The sequence below is a fragment of the Meriones unguiculatus genome, chromosome 19 (assembly GCF_030254825.1).
Source record: "Meriones unguiculatus strain TT.TT164.6M chromosome 19, Bangor_MerUng_6.1, whole genome shotgun sequence".
NCBI classification, from domain to species: domain Eukaryota; kingdom Metazoa; phylum Chordata; class Mammalia; order Rodentia; family Muridae; genus Meriones; species Meriones unguiculatus.
The window spans coordinates 52198679-52209941 of record NC_083366.1 but is presented as its reverse complement, the minus strand read 5'-3'; the positions used below and the strand labels follow the sequence as shown (position 1 = coordinate 52209941).

The 11263-nt window shown below is 52.9% G+C and overlaps 1 protein-coding gene across 2 annotated transcripts; it reads left to right on the top strand.

Moving 5' to 3' along the window:
- The first annotated feature begins 1508 nt into the window (after nucleotides 1–1508).
- Nucleotides 1509–10202, top strand: Nrn1 (neuritin 1). Of its 2 annotated transcripts, none has more exons than XM_021645440.2 (3): nucleotides 1509–1938; nucleotides 5891–6035; nucleotides 9022–10202. In XM_021645440.2, exons 1-3 carry the CDS (start codon nucleotides 1884–1886, stop codon nucleotides 9248–9250), a joined length of 429 nt encoding a protein of 142 aa, XP_021501115.1. In that variant the 5' UTR covers nucleotides 1509–1883; the 3' UTR covers nucleotides 9251–10202. The 2 variants fall into 2 exon arrangements, with proteins under 2 accessions (XP_021501115.1, XP_060228342.1); XM_060372359.1 differs by lacking the exon at nucleotides 1509–1938 and adding an exon at nucleotides 5616–5760.
- The last annotated feature ends 1061 nt before the right edge of the window (nucleotides 10203–11263 follow it).

The window sequence follows — 11263 nt, the reverse complement described above, 5'->3', positions numbered from 1 at the left end:
CGCGCGGCGGTCTGGATCCCCGCGGTCCTCCTCCGTCCCCCCATTACCCGACCCGAGCTTTGCACCCCTTTCTCTCCTCAGTCTGTGCTGCACAGATGGCTCTATGGGCTCCCAGTTGCAGGGGCCTCCAGAGGCCAATACAACTGACACCCCAGCTCCCTAACGCCCTTGCGTTTCTGCAAACTTGATAGCCTAACGCGGCCGCTCGGCAGTCTTGCAAAATATGAAGGTTTTCTCTCTCTCTTTCTCTCTTTTCCTTTTCGCTTATCTCTTCGTTGGCTGAAGTGATAAAGTTGGCCAGTGCGGCCTTCAATATTTGATTAAAGAAGCTAGGATTTAGGCTTGGGGAGAGGGTGTGGTGCATTGCAGAAAAAAGAAAAAAAAAAAGGAGGAGGAGAGAGAAAACCAAATTGAATTGCTTTTGAAGACTTAGGCCTGGTTGTTTTTCCATCTTCCACGACCCCACTCCGGGACCTTGCACAAACGCAGCTAAAGAGATATTTCGTTGCTGCAGTCTCTGCTGGATCATCAAAAAAAAAAAAAAAAGACAGCGAGCGCGGATGCAAGTGGATCCCGGTGTGCGTGTGCGTACGTGATGGACGTGGGTGCGTGTGCGTGTGTGTGTGTGTGTGTGTGTACATGTGAATGCGACCTAACAAACGACCCCGTGAACCTCCCAGAAAGGAGCCAGCACGCCAAAGCTTGCCTTGGAAATTTCCTAAAGCTCTCTGAGAGTTGGTAAATCACGAGAATCCGAATCTTAGCCGAAGCTCAACTCCTTCCCCGCCCCCCCCCCCAAAAAATAGGTGTCTCCGCGCCCTTCGGTAGAGCTGCCCCTCGGGTGGGCGCGCGTCGCTAGCGGTTGAGATTCACAACGGGGCACACGGAGTCTATTTCTGGGGCGCCCCCCGTGTGTGCAGAGCGAACCCCCCGGGGCCTGGGCGTGTACGCGCGCTCGCGGGCGGGGTGTGCGGGCGGGCTCGGGGGGCGCTCGGCTCCGCTCCCGGGCGTGCGCGCCTGTGAGCAAGGGTGTGCAAGGTACTAAGAGCCCGGTTGTGTGCTCACGCGCTCCAGGCTATGCCTAGAGCTCAGCCTTGGGGCTGGAGGAAAAGAGGGTAGGCAGGTGCGGGTCTGCAGGCCGCTGGGGGCAGGAAGGGGTGACTCGGCTGGTTGCGCCCCCCCAACACACACACACACACACACACACACACACACACACACTCGGGGCCCTAAGCTCCTCCAACCCCGGTGTCGGGTTGGAAGATCCTGGATTCGTTGTAGAGGAGGGAGCAGGTTGAACAATCGAGTGGGCGCGCCAGGACTCCCCGGCTCCGGGCGGGGAGAGGAGAGGGAGCCCCCGGTTCTGCTGCGCAGGGAGGGGGCGGGGCTGTGGGGGGGACCCTGGAACGAGGAGGCGGGGGGGGTGGCCACCGGGATGGGGAGCGGTCACCCCGAGAGGCGAGATTTCGTTGAGATCGCACATTAATTGGAGATATCTGATTAATTCCAGAGTCTTATGACTATAAATGGCGATTCTCCAAGGTGTCTGTATTTAAAAAAAAAAGAAAGAAAAGAAAAAAAATCAATCCGAGTCATCCCCCACGTCAGGCCTGCTCGTGGGCGTGAGGCTGTACTTCCTCCGCCCCCTCCTAATGGAGCGAACCATTCCCAGCTCTTCTCCCCCCCCCAGCCTCTCACTCTCTCGCTCTCTTTCTGTCTCTTCCTCGCTCCCTCTCTTTCTCTCCTCCCTCTGCCTTCCCAGTGCATAAAGTCTCGGTCGCTCCCGGAACTTGTTGGCAATGCCTATGTTTCAGCTTTCCCCCGCGTTCTCTAAACTAACTATTTAAAGGTCTGCGGTCGCAAATGGTTTGAGTAAACGTAGGATGGGACTTAAGTTGAACGGCAGATATATCTCACTGATCCTCGCGGTGCAAATAGGTAAGTGACCGCCCGGTAGAGCTCGGTAGACGGCCGGAGGTGGCCAGCCTCGGAGGCGCCTCCGCCGCTGGCTGCAGAAAACCCTGTGGACAGCCGGGGTCGGGGCAGTAGCTCTAGGGGACACTGGGCTCCTGGTTTGGTTTTTTTCCTGAGACTTCTGCTGGGAAGCGTGTGCGGCCAGCTGTTTTCCAACGGGGGTTTTCCCCCTTTTCTCCAAGGCGCACATCCATTTTTTTTCTTTGCTTCCCTCTCCGGGGTTACAACAGGATCCGGGCACGGGATGTGTTCCCTCTTACGCTGCAAGATACTGTCTTGAGCGGCCGCCGAAAGGTGAATGCGGGAATAAGATGCCTGGGAAGCTAGATCTGAAAAGTTTCCGTGCAGAAAGCCAAGATGTTCCAAGGCTGTCCTCAAAACTGCAGCATTTAGAACTTTGTCCTTCCCGCGCCCCTCCCCCCCATACCCTAGCTGCAGCATTTGCTCCGGGCACCACAGACTCCTCCGAGGAACAACCAAATATGCACCGAAATACTTTTTCAGGCTCATGTGTATCTGTGACTTTAGCTACTAGCATCTCAATCATTTTTATACAGGAAAGGGGCTTAAGGTGTTTGCAATATGTCTTTCCGTGTGTTTGTTATTTTTGTTTGCGGCGGTTTGTGGATAGATGGATTCAGTCCCCATTTTATGTTAAGGAATGTCCGAGTCTCGGCTACATGGTCGGGAGGCTTTTTTAAAACTCATATTTTTCCATCCAAAATTGCAAATGTCATAAGTACTAGAGGATCCGCTTATCTGGTGCCGGATGGGGACTTTAATTAATGCAGCTGAAAAGTGAAAGTAAAGAAGCTTATTAATAGAATGGACAAAAGGAAAAAAATAGAAACTCTCCAGTGGGCTTTCTGGAGATGGAGGGAACTGTTATCACGCCAGGCTGTAGCGTTCCTTACCGACAAATCCTTGCAGCACGTCAGGGGTACGTTAGGGAATTTGTGTGGGACAAGGGAAGGGATACTGAACACTTTTTTCTTCCTAAGAAATGTAGAGAAGTCGCGGCTCCCGGGATATTAAAACTGATTCTTTCCATCAGGGTCCACATGCATTTGACATGATCTTGAGAATTTGGTTTGGGGGAGTTTTTGTTTGTCTGTCTGTCCTTTTGCAGAAACTGGGATTTTTTGCAAAGCAAAGAGCTTGCACTGGGATGTTGGCTTTTCCTTTAATTTTAGGAAATGACTTAATGCTTTGCATCTGGCGGTTTTGTGCCTTTGACATTAGTTCAAAGGTGCAACGAACGTAGGACGCAGATCCCAAGGGCGACAAATTCTTTAAGTGTTGGGAAGGAGTGTGGCGTTCTTTGCAGTTAGCCTGCAAATGTTTATGGGCCAGGAAACAGAGATTGTTTTAAGGCAGGGGTTTCACCTGCAGTGTGTTGGAGGCTCTGTTTTCCCAGTGGGTAAGAAGAGAAAAATAAATGAAAGAGCTACTGCAGGAAGGGTGCATTTGATTGACCTCAGCCTGAAAATGATCAAAATACTGGCAGTGGGATTAAAATGTATATGTTCCCAAATGTCTACCTTTTTTTTTTTTTTTTTTTTGCACCAGAGCCTCAGTCTTTATTAATTCATGTATGGTAGATGTCCCAAATCACTGACATTTGACAAGAAAAGTGGGGGTTGGGGAGGGGCGGAGAAGTAAGGATGGTGAACGAATGAGGAAGTTTGGAATGAATGAGAGAAGGCCAAGGAATGAATGAGCAAATGAAAACCACACTGGATGCTGGAGAAGACGGAAGCCGGAGCTGGCTGCCTGGGGGTTGCTGTAACCGGGTTCAAGGAGGATGAGGACTCGACTAACCTGCGCGCAGGCTTGTGCCTGCAACCTCTGCCCCGCGCCTTGCTCCGGCTTTCCAGTGCAAGCTAGATCTCTAGAAACCACCATTGGGAGACACAGAAATGTTCCCGAATTCGTATTTTACACACGCTCGCACACATGCGCGTTGCGGGGTCTGCTATAGCAACGCCTGGGAAAATAAAGTGACAGGAGTGTTTCCCGCCCCCTAGAAAGCCCCAAGCCCTCTTTCAAAAAAAAAAAAAAAAATGGTCAAGGCATCTTTTCAGACACCGACTTTTGGGGGTAAAGGGTGAGGAAAGTCCCCGGGCCGGAGAGGCCAGGTTGCACTGTTTCCTCGTCGCAAAGGCATGTTTGTTGCATGCATTAACGAGGAAGCTGGGCAGGGTTTCTCGCATCCCGACCGCGCTACAGTGGAACAAAGATTCACTTGTTCGTAAGGCACGGCGTCGGTGTTTCGATTTTGCTTTTATTACGGTGCCGCGTGAGGGAGGCTAGGATTCGTGGAAGGCTGTACGTGTGCCCCGGCTAAAGTGGAAATTGACCCGGGTCTCTTCCCGTTCCGGATTAGGAAGCTCTAGTCCCGCCTTGCTCTTCCTGCTGCAACCTGCCAACGCGCAGCTCTCCACAGGCTGCGGCTGGCCGGGTCACCTTCCTCCTCCCGGGGCTGCAGTAGCCGGGCATTCAGGGACCAGCTGCTACGTGCGGCGGAGGGCGGTGGGGGACCCATCCTTCCGGGGGGTTCTCACACAGGGATGGCAGCCTGCGAGGCCTGTGCTTGGATTCCCTGGAGCCGAAGGCCCATTTCCACTCTGGGATTCATCTTTCCCTCCTCCCCGCCCCTACAGCGGAGATCTGGGCGCCTCTCTCTAACCCCTTCGGGTACCGCAGGTGTTTGGGGCCTTTTTACCGAATACCCAGTACGGTTCGTTCCCAACGGGTGGGGAAAAAAAATGGCAAGTGAGCAGCGCCGGCCGGCTTGGAAGCTAGCAGCTCTTAAACCCTCCTCCTCCTCCTCCTTCTCCTCCTCCTCCTCCTCCTCCGGGTACGGTTGGTTTGAGTTTGGAAGCTAGGACCTCAGTGTAGCCCGGGATTTTTTTTTTTTTTTTTAATTCTGTCTCCTACCGCCACTGCCACAGCTTCTACCTACTCCCAACCCCATCCCCCTCATAGGGGCCAGAGCCCTAGGCGGCAGTCTCTGGGCGCCTAGCAGTCTGGCCGCAACCTTGAGAGCAAAGGTCTGATCTGGCTGTTTCCTGGGACATTAAGGGGTGTGCAGAGGTGAGCTATGCAAAGAAGGAAAGGGAAAGAAACAGAAAGCGCACGCACAAACACAACACACACACACACACACACACACACACACACACACACCAGCTACTGAGAACATTCCTCACCCCAGCTGGGCATTTGAACTGCTTTTCTTTAGAGCTGCAGGGGAACTGTTCACCTAAGGGTCTCCTCCCAAATAACTGACTCCACGCCAGCAATCAGTTTTATAATAGTAATTTAAAAATAAAAAATAAAAATCCTGTTCCCTTGGCCGATGCGGTCTTCCAAATACTTCATTCATTCATTCATTTTTTTTTCATTCATTCATTAGCAATTATTTGCTGAGCGCCTCCCTAAGGTCCAGGCGCCTAATGGCTACTCTGGGAGCGTGGAGCTTGGTTCAGCCTCGTAACCCACGCAGAGCTGTTTCTCAGACCCCCTCTGCCACCACAGGGAAAAAAAAAAAGGAAGATTGCACCGTGAGACGTGACAGGGTTTTGCTGGAGGACGTGTTGAGAGACAAGGAGGGAGTGAGGGGGAAAAAAGAGTAATAAAGGAGATGAGGGAGGTGAGAAGAGGGGGCGATGAAAACAGAAAAAGAAATAGAGCGCAGTTGGGAGCTAGCTGGAGAAAATAAATGGACTCACCTCCCCGCCATCTGCACCCGCCCACGGTCGGATCCCTCCATCTGCACCAGAGGTGGGCCTACCGCAAATAGGTCATGCCTGGGCCACAGGAATGGACAGTAAAAGAGACCACCCCGGGGCCCTCAGGGTCAGCAGTGGGGCAGAGTGGCGGAGGTACTTACGGCTATCCCTCCTTCCCACAGCTTACCTGGTGCAGGCCGTGAGAGCAGCGGGCAAGTGCGATGCAGTCTTTAAGGGCTTTTCAGACTGTTTGCTCAAGCTGGGCGACAGCATGGCCAACTACCCGCAGGGCCTGGACGACAAGACGAACATCAAGACCGTGTGCACGTGAGTGTCCTCCTCCCTGACCTGGGTCTCCCTTCTGGGGGCGCTGCTGAGGTCAGAGTACAGTGCCACTCCCCACCCCCATCCGCTGCCCTTCCCTCTCCCCTCCTTTGCTCGACGTTCTGCTAGTGGGGGATCTGTGCCTTTCTGCCTTCTGGCCACCGCTGCCCTGAGGCCCAAGTCCCTGGTTTAGAATCTCCCACTGTCTAAGGGGACTCCGTGGTCTGAGGTGGGCTAAGAAAGACAATCCTCCACTAACCTAAGCTTTCCAGTTTGGGCAATTTCTTGTTCATATATTCATATATATACATATATATATGCTTTGAGATAATCTTGTGAGTGGGTAGCCTGCCTAGTACTCTGAACAGTGGACTCCGATTTAAGGAGAGTTGGGGGTTAATACTAGATTTCCCTAAAAGCAAAGCCCTTCCAAAACATACCAAGAAAATGCAAGTGTGAAGGTGTGAGAAAGTCTAAAACAGTATTGTGAGTCAGTGTCTTTGGGGCTTGGCAGGCTTTGCCAAGGCTTGGCTAGTCCATTCCCAGGTTTAGGGTAGCCACCCGCCTTGCCTCCCATGGCTATGATCTCTGCAGAGGAGGGGAGCAGCTGCGGGCCCAGGAGAGAAGAAGCCTTCATTGCTAGGCTTGATGGTGCTTTCTCAGTGGTTGACTAGAAAGCGGGGTGTTCAGAAAGCCTTGCTGTAGTGGAACTCCTAGCTGCTGCAGGCCTTAGAAATTCCCTCATCCTCTACAATATACATTTTCTTTTCCTTTTGGGGAAAACCACCACCAACAAACAAACAAACAAAAACAGCTGTATTCAACCACCCCCACGAAATGGCCCTGCCATGAGCCAAAGCAAGAAGCAGCATTCTTTGTTCCCAGAAGTCAAAGTGCCCCCTTTCCATGCCATGCTCTGTGAGTGTGTGTGTGGTTCCTCTCTTGCTAAACAAGGAAGAGGAACATTCGTTTAAATTACGATCAAATGGGAGTGTCTATTTTGCTATAAACTTTCCTAAACATCTCAGTACCCGCTAGGAACTCCAACAAATTAGTGGCTGGTATTTTGCTATCACAAAACAGAAAAAAAAAAAAGATTTAACTTCAAACAACTGATAAGAATGGACCTGTAAGGAAGGACAGGTTTACATACCCCTGATCTCCCAGCATTTGATAAAACAGTCTATTCCCAGCCATTTTTAATTGTTTAGCAGGACCGAGGTCCTGGAAAACAGGGACAAGAGAAGGAAGGGTGGGTCCCTGAGGTTGCAGGGAGCTGGATACAGATCCCGCTGAGTTAATGGTGCCCATTGCTCAGCAAGTGGACGACGTTGGCCTCTGTCAGCCCAGGATGAATGTTTGCTCCTCAACATACTATTTCGGAAGTGCTCTGTCCCTATCTGGGGTACCTAAAGAAAGGAGCAGTTTGTGAGTCTTTTGCTGTCCAGGTGTAATTACTTTGGAGTCCCGAAGGGAGCTGTCCCTTGGGCCTTGCAGTATCTGTAAATGTTGACGTTTGCTACAAATTGCAGAAGCTGACAGCTCCGTGCCCGGGTCTCAGAACCCTAAGAACTCGAAGAAAGGAGAAAGTCCCTAGAAGACAGCCCGAGTTCCAGGAATTCCAACAAGCATTTATAATTCGCTATGGGCCACCAGCCAGGCTAGGAGTGAAAGCAAAGACTAAAAACCTGCCCTCAACAAGCTTACAGTCCCCACGCGAGCAAAATGGAAAGAGCTGGGGGAAAAATGCACTCCCACCGCTGGGAGTGGCTGCTGACCCTGAGCGGCCGGGTCAGGGCGGAGTGGGAGCCAGGCCGGAGATACCAGACGCGGATCGACCCAGCTCCGAGAGGAGACAGCGCCTTAGGAATCGATCACGGCTTGGGATTATATTTAGTTCCGGGATCTATTTTGGGTTTCCAGAAGAAAGGGGGAACAATAAGAAAGAGAGAGAGAGAGAGGTTGGACGAAGGTTGTGGGGGCGGGGCTGAATCTGGGGGGGGTATTGAGAGATGCTGAGTTGAAAGTGACCAGAGGTGGCGAATTTGGAGCCCTGCCCTGGAGGGAGCAGCCTAGGTGGCCACCATGCCCACTTGGGAGAAGTGGATCCTACAAAGGTTGTAGGACCAAAGCTGCTGGGTTCCAAACCTCTGAAAAAGGATAGGGAGGAAGTTGGACGAAGCACCCAGCTCGCAGAGCCGAGCACAGGAGTTTTGTAAGAGCCAGCTGAGGTGCTCAGGCACTGACACTCACCGACCCGGGAACGCAGAGGACAGAGGGCAGGCGGGGTCCCCCGAAGCCTTTGGCGCACTGGGACTGTTGGAAGTCGGGGTGACCTCGGAGGACCCGAAGCGAGGCGGGAAGCGCGGAATGGGAGAGGGGGAAACTGAGGGTGGGAAGGGGGAAATGAGAAACTGGAAACAAAAGGAAGGTGTGGGGGCTGGGAGGAGGGAGAGGGGCTGAGCGAAGGCGAGCGGACGGCGGCGGGGAGGGGAGGGAGACAGAAGGGGCGAGGGGGTGGAGGGTGTGAGAAGCCAGGAGGGGAGGGCCTGGCTCGGAGCGAGTCACCCATCTTGCGAGCTAAGAGGCATTAATGGGCCGCAGCTTGCGAGGCTTAGTGCTGTTTTCTTAGCTTTCCCGGAGGAGGGTGAGCAATCTGTTTGCGCAGGACGCCGTGCCAGCGCCGCGCAGCGGGCGCGACCCCGCTCCCGGCTGGCAGGTCCTCGCTTGGCACCGGACTAGGTAAATCAGACAGGGAAAGGGGAGCCTCACGCCCTGGGACCGGGGTTCTGGAATGGGCCGAAGATTTGGCTGGTTGTTGCCCAGCTCAGAACAGGTCTGGGAGGCGGGAGGCGAGTGGGGGTGTGTGGGTGGGTGAGGAGGCGCCCGGGGAAAGTTGGGGAGGGTGCGATAACCCGGGGCGCAGACCTACCGTCCTCCCGCGCCCAAAGTGATCCCACGCCTTCTGTTTTGTTCTGTTCCTCGCCAGATACTGGGAGGATTTCCACAGCTGCACGGTCACAGCTCTTACGGATTGCCAGGAAGGGGCGAAAGATATGTGGGATAAACTGAGAAAAGAATCGAAAAACCTCAACATCCAAGGCAGCTTATTCGAACTCTGCGGCGGCGGCAACGGGGCGGCCGGGTCCCTGCTCCCGGCGCTCTCCGTGCTCCTGGTGTCTCTCTCGGCAGCTTTAGCGACCTGGCTTTCCTTCTGAGCGCGGGACCGGGTCCCCGCCCCCCTGCGCACCCACCCACACTCACTCCATGCTCCCGGAAATCGAGAGGAAGAGCCATCCGTTCTCTGAGGACATTGTGATTCTCTGTGATGTTGAAAACACTCATATGGGATTGTGGGAAATCTTCTGTTTCTCTCCTTTTTTTTTTTTTAATTTTGTTTGATCCTTCGTGTTTTTATTTGCCAAATGTTACCGATCAGTGAGCAAGCAAGCACAGCCAAAACCGGACCTCAGCTTTAGTCCGTCTTCACATAAAAATAAGAAAACGGCAAACTCACCCCCATTTTTAAAAAAAAAAATATTTTATTTTTTGGCAAAAGAATCTCAGGAATGGCCCTGGGCCACCTACTATATTAATCATGTTGATAACATGAAAAATGATAGGCTCCTCCTAATAGGAAAGCGAGGAGAGGAGAAGGCCAGGGGAATGAATTCAAGAGTGGTGTCCGCGTGGAAAGCATCTGGGAATAGTCACACTCACGTCTTTCTTCCACAGTACCTTGTTTTGATCATTTCCACTGCACATTTCTCCTCCAGAAAAGCGAAAACACAAGAGTGTGGGCTTTGCGTTTTAAGGATGAGAGAGAGGTTGTTTATAGTGGGAAAGGTGGTCAGAGAAATGCTGCTATGGTCACGAGGGGCCGGTTTCACCTGCTATTGTCGAAGCGTCTTTCAGGTCCACTGCCTTTATTTTCCCTCCTCTCTCTTGTTTTAACTGTTACACATACCTGAATATCCAACGGTATAGATCACAAGGGGGTAATCAATGTTAAATCTAAAATATAGTTACAAAAAAGATTTTGACATAAAAGAGCCTTGATTTTAAAAAAAAAAGAGAGAGATGTAATTTAAAAAGTTTATTATAAATTAAATTCAGCAAAAATTTGCTACAAAGTATAGAGAAGTATAAAAATAAAAGTTATTGTTTGAAGTGGGGGTGTCGTTTTGTTTCCTCGCCGGGTTTCCAGAATGCCCAGAGGAGCACGCGGTGCCAGCGATGAATTCACCCACCGTCGGGATGACCCTCTGACTTCTGTGGACCCTAATTAGTTAGGACACTTGGCCATGGCTCCCAGATTCCGCTTGTACTTGGAGGAGGTGGGGGGAAGGAAGTCGTTTTCGAGTTAATTAGAGAGCAGAGGCCTTTCCTGTGCGCGCTGGAGGGCCAGGCTTGCACACTGAGATCTAAAGCTGGTGGTCAGCGGGCTGCCCAGGCCTCAGGTGGGCCAGATCCCTAACCACCCTTCCTGCTGGCTGGACCCTAACCGCCACACACCTCTTCCTCTGCGGTGGCAAAAGGCCGCTTGCAAAGGAACCGCCATTAAGGGCTCGGCAGAGGGGCCGGGTGGGGGGGGGGAGAGATGAGGCGAATCCTTTCATAATTAATAAGACAGCACGGCCCTATTGATCTGCCAGTCGATCCGCTTCCACCTTCCCTATTTATAGGCTCCGCGTGGCCTTCCAGGTTCGTAAACAGCCGCAGTGGAGACCCAGGTCCCGGGTCTGCAGACCGGGCGTAGGCTGGGAGGAACGCAGACCGACACACACGTATAGGCTCTCGGGTTGGTTGAAATAAAAAATCCCATTTCGCCGTAGGTAGGGGTAGGGGTGGGGGAGTTCGTCGGCGCTCCCCGGGGTACGTGTAAGGGCGGGAGAAGGATGGGGGCTGATCTCGGCGCCGAAGCGGGCTCCCACACCCAGCAGCCCGCCGCCCGCGGCGGGGAGGGTGTGCCTGGGCTCTGAAATGCAATGTGTAAACAATCGCTAGTGTAACAGTTCATAAATCAAACCCAGTGGGTCGCAGCGCAATCTGCATTCCCCCCACGGATTGAATTCGAGCAACACATGCGTCCTTGCGCCCCGAGCGCTGGAAGCCGCGCGGATTCTTAATGGCAGCATACATTACGGGCTCTGGTTCACGCACGCGCCGCGCGGGGCCACTCCAGGGAACAGTCCCACTCGCTCCCCGCCCCCAATCCCTCCTCACCCCTT

Excerpts from the sequence above, each read along its gene's own strand:
- Nrn1 (XM_060372359.1), top strand. The coding sequence starts at position 5,646 with ATGAAAACAGAAAAAGAAATAGAGCGCAGTTGGGAGCTAGCTGGAGAA. Across the intron at positions 5,761-5,890 it reads TCCCTCCATCTGCACCAGAG|CTTACCTGGTGCAGGCCGTG; the intron begins GTGGGCCTACCG and ends TCCTTCCCACAG. Across the intron at positions 6,036-9,021 it reads AACATCAAGACCGTGTGCAC|ATACTGGGAGGATTTCCACA; the intron begins GTGAGTGTCCTC and ends GTTCCTCGCCAG.